This window comes from Centroberyx gerrardi, chromosome 9 (assembly GCF_048128805.1).
Source record: "Centroberyx gerrardi isolate f3 chromosome 9, fCenGer3.hap1.cur.20231027, whole genome shotgun sequence".
In the NCBI taxonomy this organism is placed as follows: Eukaryota; Metazoa; Chordata; class Actinopteri; order Beryciformes; family Berycidae; genus Centroberyx; species Centroberyx gerrardi.
In genome coordinates, this window is record NC_136005.1 from 2,661,530 (window position 1) to 2,674,014 (window position 12,485).

Below are 12,485 nucleotides of genomic sequence, written 5' to 3' on the forward strand. Positions count from 1 at the left end.
GCGCTGGAACGGGACGACAGGGGGGAACCTGGCAGCAGTCCCATCAGTATCCTTGGGGTGTGTGTGTTTGTGTGTGTGTGTGTGTGTGTGTGTGTGTGTATCAGTGGTGTGTGTGTGTGTGTTGGGGGGGGGGGGTTATGGGTAGGTAGCTCTGCCGACGTAGCCTGCATGAAGTCAGCTCTGACGTAAAGGGGGTAGTCAAAGGGAAGGGATGTGTGTGTGTGTGTGTGTGTGTGTGTGTGTGTGTGTGTGTGTGTGTGTGAGCACCTGCGGTTGCGAATAGCCAATAGTCTTGTAATCACAAGGTCGACTGTTTTCTCCCCTGACTGTGTGTGTGTGTGTGTGTGTGTGTGTGTGTGTGTGTGAGCGGTTTTTTTATTTTTAGAGAGAACAAAAACACTCCTACAGCTGCTGCCAGCTGCAAGTTGTGTTTTGGAATTATTTTGTGTTTTTTAACCAAACTTTTATCATGATGCCGTCTTGTTTTTACTTGTTTTAAGTTTTTTCATGAGGTTAACGTCTAATTTTTATTTGACTGTTAAAGCACTTTGTAACCTCATTTAAAAAAAAAGTGGTATACAAATTAAGTTTATTATTAGTAGTAGAAGTAGAAGTAGAAGTAGTAGTAATATTTACTTCTGATCGCTGCCTAGTGGATCCTCAATTAACATTTAATTCTCCTCTCCCCCTCTTCATGTCTCTCTTCTCTTCTCTTCTCTCTTCCTCCCTCTCTCTCCCTCTCTCTCTCTCTCTCTGCAGTTTTGATGTGGAAAATGGCTTGTCGGTGGGTCGCAGTCCGCTGGACTCCCAGACCAGTCCAGGTTCTGGTCTGGTTCTGCAGGCCAACTTCCCCCACAGCCAGCGGCGCGAGTCTTTCCTCTACCGCTCCGACTCGGACTTCGACCTGTCGCCCAAGACCATGTCCCGCAACTCGTCCACCGCCAGCGACCTGTGAGTGCTTTAAAGGGGCTGCGTGTGTCATTTTAACATCAATAAATCATTATCACATTCATTTTGAGACATCAGTATAATTACCGTAAACAAACCAGAGCATCAGTGGTCAGCCTGTCAGCCTCTATCAGCCTCTACTCTGCATCCTCCATAGTTTCTCCACCTGGTGGATCTGGAGGGAAATCTGCTGGATCGCTTTACGGCACAAAACAGGAAGAGGTTCTGTTCTTCCAGAGCAAACGGAGCTAAAGCTGAAAGAGTTTCTGGCAGCAGATGGTGGAAGGAGGGAAAGGAAGATGGAGAAATCACTTCATCCTCTTCAGGGAGGGGGAGGGGGGGGCAGGAAGCAACGGGGCTGATGGGAAATGTAGTCTTAATGTGGAGAACACTAGAATTAACAATACTGCTGCTGTGAGATAGAGGAAACCAATCGTCTCCACCATGCTCTCGTTTGTTTACAGTAATTATACCAAGGTATCACTATTAATTTGACAATGATATATTGATGTTTAAAATGCAACATGTGTACAACAGGTTTAAGATAGATTTTTTTAGTGAGGGGTTCAGTGGATCCACTCCAGGCGCTGGAGAGATCGACAAATCACTTCACTTCAGTGTTTCCCCGCCTCATTCATTCTTCAGTAGTGAGCTTCCATAACAAGGAAATTATTGCCACTGCTGCTAAAGAAAATTAGAAATTTCAAATGAGAAGTTACCCTATACTCTCAAAAGTGCTATCATTTGTTTTGTCACGTTTTTAGAGTTATGGATCTCTCATTTTGGAATAAAACTCTCAGATATGAACAGTTGCAGAGCTACAACCCACACTGGGGACAAACCACTGCAATACAGTTACTGGGGAAACACTGCAGTTTATTTTCAATGTTTCTTTATGTAAGCCCATCTCAGGCCCTAAGTACACATTAACAATATGTTTTTTGGCATTTGGCTTTAAAGAGAGCTCCAGTAGACATTTTGTCAGTATAAACACTGAACAGCAGGACTGGGCTCAAGTCACTTTCAGGTCCATCAATTCCTCTAAACTTCAAATTGAGATGGACAACAGAAGCTAGATCTGAAGCCACGCTCTTGGATCAAAGCTAGTTTTTCATCCAGTGTCTCTGCTGCAGGTCTCTTTGAAGCCAGACTGGTAAAGCTACATTATATTAGGAGTGTGTATGGGGCCTCGTGACCAATAGCTGTCGCTCCTTTGTTTTCTCGAAGGGAGGAGGGATTGAAGCATTGGGAAGTCAGTTGGCTGCCTCGGTGAGACAAAGTGTGAAGACTGCTGTGTTTTCTCTTTCTATCTCTTTGGGCTGTGCCACCTTTCAGGATCCATAACCCCCCTCCATCACCTCCACCCCCCCCCCCACCCCCACCCCCACCCAGCACAGCTGTTCCCGACCGCTGCCTGAACAACACAACCTGAACCCTCACCCCCCCAAAACCATCACCACTGAAATTTTTTTGGAAAAACCAAACAGTCCCAGCAAGCACTTGACAAACGGGAAAAGGCCAAGTTCAACGTTAATCCAAACAAGCAAAATAATTTCATAATATGATAATATGGCACGATAAAAAATCATTAAAACAGCTTTGGAAACTGTTTTGCACTGATAGATGTTTAGGTCCTGATTTCACAAAACGATAAAAGACGTCTCAACAGGTTTTCAGTGTTGTGCAGGCCGTCTTATCAACCTCAAAATGTTTGCTGGCATCACAACCCACGGGACGTCCAGGCTGACCTGAGGCTGTCTCTGTCTCTGTCCTGTCAGTCCCGCTGCATGGAGCCACCTGAGGCCTGATTGGATACTGAGTGCATGTTGTGATCCTGATCCTCCAAAGAGCTGGACTTGATTTACGACAGTCGGCTCTCCCAGTTCTGAACGCATGAACACTGTTCCTGTTCCTAGGGTTTTAGATCTGCAAATATTTCTCAGAGTCAGAGCTGCTCATTGGTTGAGTTCAGCCTCGGTGGGCGGAGCCAAAGAACCATGTTTTTTTTGTTTGGAGCGCAAGTTAGCAACCTTGAATGGCAAAGAACAAACTCTTGTCAAAATTTACATAAAAATATAAATGGCAATGACTTTTTTCATTCATTCATGACCATGACATCATAATGTTTAAGGTCAGCAGCTAGCTAACTAGCTAACCTAGATAACTTAGTATGGTAGATTGTATTTTCCTGTTAGCAGCAGAGCGCTAGGCTTCATAATATTAGCTTCCCCCTCTCTTACCTCTTGTCTTTTTCTCTGAGCTTCAGTTTAACGGTAATTGTCCAGAAAAACAAATCTTTGACTCCTCCCACTGAGGTTTAATTCAACCAATGAGATTATTTCTGCCTCCGAGAGATGTTTGTAGAGCTAAAACTCGGTCTCCTCTCTTCTTCCTGCAGTGTGTTATTTGACCTCCGCCCCTGTTTTTCCCAGTAGTCATAATTTCAGCCTACTGGAGTATTCCCATACAGTCCTCAATACAGTTCTTATGACAACAAACCTATTTGTTGTTTGAGGTTTTGGTTCTTCCAGAGCCGGTCTGTCTCACAGCTGCTCAGGTGGTTTTTTCACCGGGTCTCTGTTTGTGTTTGTCTGTGTTTGCAGGCATGGAGAAGACATGATAGTGACTCCGTTCGCACAGGTGAGTCACATCTTCACCTGTCCTTCAACACAACGATCTGTATCAGGGCAGGAAACTAACATTGTTTTGACCACTGGCCACAGCAGCTGCTGGTTTCCACAGTTTACCACCAAACTGATACTCAGAGTAGAAAAAACAAAAAATCCCAGGGTTCCTCACTGGTCCTGACCCGTGGGTTGGAGAAAAGCTGATACAGGAGATGGTTCATTTTTCACACACACACACACACACACACACACACACACACGCACCTGCACACACTCTTTAACATTGGCCCAGTGACGCAATCTGTGTACAAGCCACAGCCTCCTAATCAGTGTCTGAAATGAACTTTTCTCTCTCACCTGTCAGTAGGTGGTAAACTAAAATAATTCACCTGCCAAGAATACATTTCACCAGCCAAAATAATAAATATACATTTTCATAGTAATGTGTCACCCTGCCTGTTTTCAGTGCCATTTTTTGTGTGTAGAATCAGGTGCTGTGTGTTAGTTTAAAACTTTCTCACTCACTGGGTAAAGTTGCTAATTCGTCATGAAGTGGAACAGAATTCAAAATGACAAGAAAGCGTTTTGAAGCAGAGTTTCAAAGTTTGAGATCAGGCAAAGACGAAAAACTGAATAGAACTGAGATATTCAAACGTTATCGTCTCAGAAAGTTACCGTACAGTGTGGCAGTGAAGCTTTCTGATTTATAGATTCAAATTTGATCAGTATCCAAAACCCCGACCAGGAACACACGTCAGCTCTGTGGGGTTTTGAAACCGGAGAGGTTTAACGTGCCTTCTCTCTCACGTCAGAGTTTTTGAAAGCGGAGAGGTTTGATGTTCGGCTCCTCTGGTGTTCGGCTGACATTTTCCTCGAGCCGCTCAGCGTGTCGGCCGGTTCATAAAACACTGAGCTGACGCCGACGGCGAGGATTCACATGATCACAGATCAGAACCTCCTTATTGCTGCTGACAAGAAAAACTACAAGGCAACTTTTTCTTACTTTAATTAAAATTTTTGAATGAGTTGGGACATTTCAACCTGTTAAACCTCCTTTCCAAAATACATTTGTTTTCCCTGGATTCCTGAAAATCAGTGTTTTGCAGGTACATGGACTCTTATCAAATCAATCTGGCTACGTAGAGTCTAACTAAAGTAAGACACTACGAAACATCCAATGACGTTCACCTACTTTTAATTTTTAAACCCGGAAATAAGAGAGTTGTCAGTTTACCTAAAACATCATCAGTTCAACATACGCTCTTCAATGTAAAGTTAATGCCTGGTTTTATTGTCTTCTATCTGAAACAACAGCTAGATGTCAGTTTTTTTAAAGGGGAACTGGTGTTTGCTCTTGTGACCAAAAGCCAACCACAAACTGTGCTTCTAAAAGCGCTGAGTGAGTAAAAAATACATTATATGTGTTTGAGGCAGAAGTGACGGGGGGGCAAATTCTTCTTTCTCCTAATATTGAGGGGAACCCATCTCCTAAATCTATACCCATGCCTCCAGTATATCACTCTAACGCCTCTCTCCCTCTCTCTCTCTCTCTCTCTCTCTATCTGTCTGTCTCTCTCTCTCTCTCTCTCTCTCTCTCTCTAGGTTCTTGCCAGTCTACGAACAGTGAGGAGTAACTTTGCTGTTTTGACGCATCTGCAAGATCGTGTGGGCAACAAGTAAGAACAACAAAACTGACTGGTTAACTGACTGACTGACTGACTGACTGACTGACTGACTGACTGGTTAACTGACTGACTGACTGACTGACTGACTGACTGACTGACTGGTTAACTGACTGACTGACTGACTGACTGACTGACTGACTGACTGACTGGATATCCCACTAACAGCCTGTCTGTTGGTTCCAGGCGGTCGTCAGGCAGTAACCAGCCCTCCATGTGTAAACCATGTCCTGCAGGTCAGTCTTCAGTTAACTCTACATCTGACTTCACTGTGTGGTTATGTACAGCCAAGCAGTAAATACATTATCACATATTTATATTTCAACAATGTATAAACAGCTGTAAACATAAAAAAAAATATGCACCAGAGGAGTACAAGATAAAGTTTGATTTTTGTCATTTAGAAGAAGATGTAGATGTTACTAAACTTTCACTTTTAAACCCAATCTAGCCTCATTTTAGCCTGGACGTCTTTAACCATTTAGATCTTTTAAACAGCTAATAAACGTAAAGTTGCTGAATGGGTAGTTAGGGATTGTTGGATGACGTCAACTGCGTCTGTCTTGCGAAAGCATCTTAAAACTATCATTACCTCATGTCAGTGTCCTTCTGTGGAAATGCTGAGACAGTCTGACTGTTCAGCTGTTTCAGTAGACTCTGACTGGAGTGTTTTCACATCAGTGGCAGTGATGTGGTGATGTCCTCTAAGGCTCTCATAGCTTCTAACAAGGACTAGATGATACTTGGACCTGCACCTTGCTGCGATACTGAGGTGTTGTGTTACTTAGCTGTAGTTTCGGTTCTGACCCCGTGACCTTTGACCCTCCAGAGGAGCCGTACCAGAAGCTGGCGGTGGAGACGCTGGAGGAGCTGGACTGGTGTCTGGACCAGCTGGAGACGCTGCAGACCAGACACTCCGTCAGCGAGATGGCATCCAACAAGGTGAGACGACCTCTGACCCGACTGCATACACACACTCACTGAGAGAATGGTTCTTTGGCTCCGCCCACTGAGATTTAACTCAACCAATCAGAGCTGAGAAATGCCTGTAGAAGTAAAACTCCAATCTGCTGAATCTGATGAGGGTGGATGCTGAACGCAGACAGTTGCTGATGAAGATTGGTTACACAGCACAGAATGATGCCTGTAACACACACACACACACACACACACACACACACACACACACCCATACACACACACACAGTCTTACTTAAGTCACTTCTGGGGTATTTACATAGACTTACATTCATTCCTAACCTTAACCACTGACCCAAAAATCAACTTTTTACCAATTGGGGACACGGCTTTTGTCCCCAATTGCACAAGCCGTCCCCAATCAACTGGTCTTAAGTCTGGTGTGTGTCCCTGAAAGTGACTTAAGTCATACCCACACACACACACACACACACACACACACACACACACACACACAGGCTTGTAGCCAATACACTTTCACTTGAATCACTTCAGGCAGTGAATTTGCTCTCTTCACTTCTGTCGTCACGGCGGTCTCATATATAATTCATGATGAAATAATTCAGAATGAAGGTTCTGTCATTAGCATAATGAACTGCAGCTGCAATTTACATTTCACACCGACTGAGTGAAAGTTAATGAACCTTCATCCTGTAGGTAATTAATCCTCAGCCTCGTGTGCTCGTGGACCCTCTGAGGACATTTTACATGAGACACTTTTTACTTTTACTTCAGTAGATTTTTACACCAGAACTTTTACTTCTACTTCAGTAAAATATCAGCATAGTACCAGTGCTTCTACTTGAGCGGGACAGTGCAGGACCCCCCCCCGTCCTGCCCCCCCTGCCCCGCTGCAGGGGTCAGTCTCCCTCTGTGTGTCCTGCTCCTCTCCGTCCAGAACAGACCGAGTGTCTTCTCAACAGGCGGCGAGCACACTGCCGTCTTTTTTAGAATTAAGCACATTTGCAGCAGCTTCAGTTCGCCCACGCACCGCTCTGTCACAACACACACACACACACACACACACACACTGGAACACCAATCCCTCTGTCTCAGGCGAAGATATGAATGAGCGCGGAGGATTTTCTGCCTCGATGGGAACCCCCCCCCCTCCCTACCTCCCTTCCTCCCTTCCTCCCTTATACACACACACTGCATGATACTCTGCTGTGATTGGCTGGTTCCACTTGTACAGCCACCCATTGGCTGTAGAGCCATGTGCTCTGCTGAGGGTGCTGTGCTGCGTCGCTCGCTTCGGGTTTGGCAGGGAAGGAGGATATCAGATTAGATTAGCTTTGATTAGATTAGATTTGATTAACTTTGATTTGGGGAAATAGAAGAATACATGACAGAAGACACAATTCATCTATATTTGAGCCCAGAGCAGAGCATAAGAAACCGTTATTAAAAACACTTATTTCCATTGTCATCCGTGATGGAAGACAGAATAGAACTTCTCATAAAACACAAAATATAATAAAAACTCAATAAAAAGATCGCAGGATAAAAAGGATGTCACTGTCTTAATAGTGGCTGCTTCTCACTTTCCTCCCAAAGTAAAGTAAACTTTTTTTTTTTCTTTTTAAACAGCAGCACACACAGAAAGCACGTCACTATATACTGTGCATACAGTCCAGTTTGACCGATGAGGGTTTTTGCAGGCCGATATTTGTAGACTGAAGCTGATGGTAGATGATATTTTGCACTGATATTCATTATCTTGAAATTTGACCATTTTGATGGCAAAACATTCCCAAAATGATATATAGTGTTCAGTGTTTCCCTCAGAGTGGAAAACATTTAGAGCATCATGGGACACTAAAACTCTTGATGAGGATGATAAATACGAATAAGAATAAAACTTCTTCATGCATACTTGTGTGGAATCTGATCAAAATGTCGCATTGGAATGAATTCATGTTAAGTGTTTCTCATAGACAACCAGTGTAGTATTGATTAATCACACAATAAATATGTAATCAGTCAAGTTTTGGTTGTTTGTAATGTTGGAGAAGTAGGAAATGAAGCTTATTCTGCTGTTATTAGTTATTCTAAGTCGCTCTGGATAAGTCAGCTAAACGTCTTCAGATGGATTTCTCTTCCTGACACTGTAATGTTGAGAAAGATTGAAGTGATTTGTTGTAGTGTTGATTTCTCAGGGGCTCATACACTCATACAGTCGTCTGGAAATGAGCACGTTCTGTATTAAATCACACACACACACACACACACACACAAACTTCTACATCTACAATGTACTTGCTCATTCAGAGACAAATGCTTCATTCTCAATTGCGGCTCATATTTGTTTTTGTTTTTTTGGGTGGCTGTTCATATCTATTTTAGGATGTAGCCCTTAAATCCCATACTAATATGAACTGACAGATGAGTGGACAAACAACAACAAAAGACGTCACATCAGTTTTCATTTCAACACATTTCAGTTTCAGTTTCTGAGGCGTCGAGGCGTCTGTTCGTCTCGTTGTCCTCCGTGCTAACGCTGCTCGGACAGACCGGCAAAATTATAACAACTGTCTCAAGGTGGATAAAGTCAGATTTACTTGTTGTCATGGCAACACTGACAAATTCTGATCTGAGCGTTCAAACACAAGTCGCTTGTACGTCACACGACTCGGGATCTGATTTTGTAGCTCGTATCGATCTGGTCCGGATCAGAATTGAAAACACTGTGACTCCGTGTGGCTTTTTGCTGTTCAGACTGATTAGAGAACATCAGATCTGAGTCACATGTGAGGGGAAACATCTGAATCGCTGCAGTGTGAACGGAGCCTGAAACTCTCACGGCTCATGAATGGAGTCTCCCTCCATTGAAAGAGTTAAGCAGCATCTCCTCCCTCCCTCCCTCCTCCCTCCCTCCCCGGCTGCTGCTGACACTCTGCACCCCCCCCACCCCCCCACCCCCACCCCCCACCCCCTACCACCTCCCCACACACTCCCCCCCCCTCCCACGTCAGCCAATCAGATCCCTCTCCTCCACCCGGCCCCTGAAGCCGGATGAATCCGATTGGACGGAGAGGGGAAACAGCAAGAAGACACGAGAAGACACACACTCAGTGAGGAGGAGGGAGGGGGGTTTCCTCACATTCTCTCTCTCTCTCTCTCTCTCTCTCTCTGTTTATGTTTCACAGTGTGTGTGTGTGAGACAGTAGTGAGTGCAGTAGCTGGACGAGCGGCTGCAGTCACACCCGTTCTTCCCCGATGGTCGAGCACATCCCCACCCTGCCTCTCCCTAACCCCCCCCCGACCCCAGCCCACCCCCCACCCCACCTCCCCACCTCCCACCTCCAGGACAGCGTATGGGACACCGGGAACTTTTTTAATATATATATCCGATGGACTTCCTTCGCGTCCGACTGTCCTTTTGACTGTTAGTGATTCTCCTCTGAAGTCAACATGTGTGGATGGATCCGCCTGCGTCGGCTCTCTGGGATTGTCTGTGCCGGAGACTCCTACAGGTGAGGGAGGGGAGGGGAGCGGAGGGGAGGGGAGGGGAGGGGAGGGGAGCGGAGGGGAGCGGAGGGGAGCGGAGGGAGCGGAGGTGAGGGAGGGGAGGGGAGGGGAGCGGAGGGGAGGGGAGCGGAGGGGAGGGGAGGGGAGGGGAGGGGGAGCGGAGGGGAGGGGAGGGGAGGGGAGCGGAGGGGAGGGGAGGGCCGTCCGGCTGCTGGCTGCTGGACCGCCTTGTTTACATTGGGATCTATTGATCGGTTTGTGCAGGCGCTGAATGCTGAAGAGCTCCGCTGGGTTTCTACCTGCCTGTCCGTCTGGCTGGCTGCTCTGAGAGAGAGGGAGGGAGGGAGGAGAGAGAGAGAGAGAGAGAGAGAGAGGGAGAGGGAGAGAGAGAGAGAGGGAGAGAGAGAGGGAGAGAGAAAGAGACAGAGAGAGAGACAGAGAGAGAGAGAGAGAGAGAAATGGCTAAAGAAACACGTTAGATTGAATAGTTGTTGTGATGTTGTAAAGTGAAACAGATTCTCAACAGTTGCTGTTTGGTTTATACGTGTGTGTGTGTGAGAGAGAGCGAGAGAGAGAGAGAGAGAAATGGGGAAAAAAAGACTAAAGAACATGTTAGGTTGAGTAGTTGATGTAAACAGCTGCTGTTTGGTTTATACCTGCAGGAATATGTTGCATCTCATTTGTGATTTCTGTGTGTGTATGTGTGTGTTTCTGTGTGTGTGTGTGTGTGTGTAAAACAGATTACAGCCAGGGTTTGGTTTATACCTGCAGGAGTGTGTTTCATGTTGTTTTGCTTGTGTGTGTGTGTGTGTGTGTGTGTGTGTGTGTGTGTGACATAGTAGCCGTGTTAAACCACTGCAGCGGCACTCTCTGCCCCCCCCCCCATCACCACCCCTTCCCCTATATCCCCTCCTCCTCCCCCTCCCCCCTCCCTCCTCCTCCCCCCTCCCCTCCTCCCCCTCCCCCCTCCCCCCTCCTCCTCCCCCCTCCCTCCTCCCCCTCCCCCCTCCCCCCTCCTCCTCCCCCCTCCCTCCTCCTCCTCCTCCACGTGCCCCAGCTGTTACATAATCAGAGTAGAGGATGGCTCCGCCGCTCCTTTCTGGGGAAACACTGAACAGCAGCGGTGTTTCTGAAGTCGGTGCCAGCGCTCCAGCTTCCTCTCTGTTTCTGCAGTCAGCACAGTAGCAGATCTCAGCGCTCGTTTTCCTCCTTCATTCATTCTTGTCCCGTATGAAAAACAAACTTCCACAGAGCGAGAGAATCCATCACAGGAAACATGAAGCCAAACTTTCTGTTTTTTCCTTATTTCACTGAGCCGAGTCGAGTGTTTTCATCTCAGTGAATATCTGCAATATTTTAAGCTTTCACTTGCAATAAAGTGCAATATAGTAAGACAGCAGAATACGCTTCAAATTGCTTACCATAAACAAACCAGACCATCAGTGAGCAGCCTGTCAGCCTCTATCAGCCTCTACTCTGCATCCTCCATAGTTTCTCCACCTGGTGGATCTGGAGGGAAATCTGCTGGATCGCTTTACGGCACAAAACAGGAAGAGGTTCTGTTCTTCCAGAGCAAACGGAGCTAAAGCTGAAAGAGTTTCTGGCAGCAGATGGTGGAAGGAGGGAAAGGAAGATGGAGAAATCACTTCCAACATGTTGATCCTCTTCAGGGAGGGGGAGGGGGGGCAGGAAGCAATGGGGCTGATGGGAAATGTAGTCTTAATGTCGAGAAACACTTGAACTAACAATACTACTGGGGTGAGACGGAGGAAACCAATCGTCTCCACCATGGATTTGTTTGTTTATTATACCAAGATATCGCAATTTATGTGACACTGATGTTTAAAAATGCTACACATGGCGCCTTTAATCTAGAGTATACATGTATGTTAACATGTTTAACTACAGTACATCAAGACTAACCATGTTTCTGGTTTGTTGTGTCCCTCAGTTTAAGAGGATGCTGAACCGGGAGCTGACCCAGCTGTCGGAGACCAGCCGCTCAGGGAACCAGGTGTCAGAGTTCATCGCCAACACCTTCCTAGGTGAGTTAACACCTGCAGACAGGAACAACAGGAACACACACACCAGCACTGCAGAGCTGCTAACCATGGCAGAATAAGAAACTCTCGTGAAAAGGATCAGTAGCCTCGATGCAAAAATATTATCGAAGACTTAATCTTATTGAAGACAGCGTTTTGACAGAAATGTCTTCCTCGGGGCGATGTCATGTGACCGCATGATCCTGGTAGAATATATAGAAGGGAACACAGTCAGAAAGGAGGAGTGGCCTCAGTCACATTTCCGTAAGCAGCACAATTGCTGCTACCATTGGACCATCAATTATAAAACACTTCAAAAAACGAAATACATTCTGTGTGGACAGATACTACAGAATCCATAAACTAGACAGTACAAACAACCTTCTTAAATTAACAGTAGTAAGTAGTAAATTAAGAGTAGTGTGGGTCTAAAAAGACAGAATAAATACTGCTAAACTGCTAAACTTCGGTCAATGATATTTCAAAATTAACCCTTCATTTTGAAAGTATATTAGGAGTCATTCTATTTGCCAAAATCAGTTGCGGACGCTTTAATTTACACCTCAGGATTTGTTTTATTTTGAACCAAATATCTCTATTCATCTTTCTTATACGTTTTGAACATTTTGTACTGTCGTAAAAAAAAATTGAGTGTGCTGAATTTCTGGTGCTGCTCAAATGTTTTAATATAAAGGGTGAAAGTATTGGATTTACATTGTGACTGGATGGAGATCTGA

At 45.5% G+C, this 12,485-nt stretch overlaps 1 protein-coding gene across 3 annotated transcripts in view; it reads left to right on the forward strand.

Annotated features, from left to right (window-relative positions):
- The window catches only part of pde4cb (phosphodiesterase 4C, cAMP-specific b), a 114,755-nt gene that overhangs the window by 92,323 nt on the left and 9,947 nt on the right, over positions 1-12,485 (forward strand). For 2 of the 3 annotated variants that reach the window (XM_078285660.1, XM_071917241.2), the window contains 7 exons: positions 760-951; positions 2,176-2,217; positions 3,552-3,588; positions 5,178-5,251; positions 5,444-5,493; positions 6,087-6,199; positions 11,658-11,751. In XM_078285660.1, coding sequence (XP_078141786.1) covers positions 760-951; positions 2,176-2,217; positions 3,552-3,588; positions 5,178-5,251; positions 5,444-5,493; positions 6,087-6,199; positions 11,658-11,751 — 602 coding nt within the window. The remainder of the gene's footprint in view (positions 1-759; positions 952-2,175; positions 2,218-3,551; positions 3,589-5,177; positions 5,252-5,443; positions 5,494-6,086; positions 6,200-11,657; positions 11,752-12,485) is intronic. The other variant, XM_071917240.2, reaches the window with a different exon arrangement.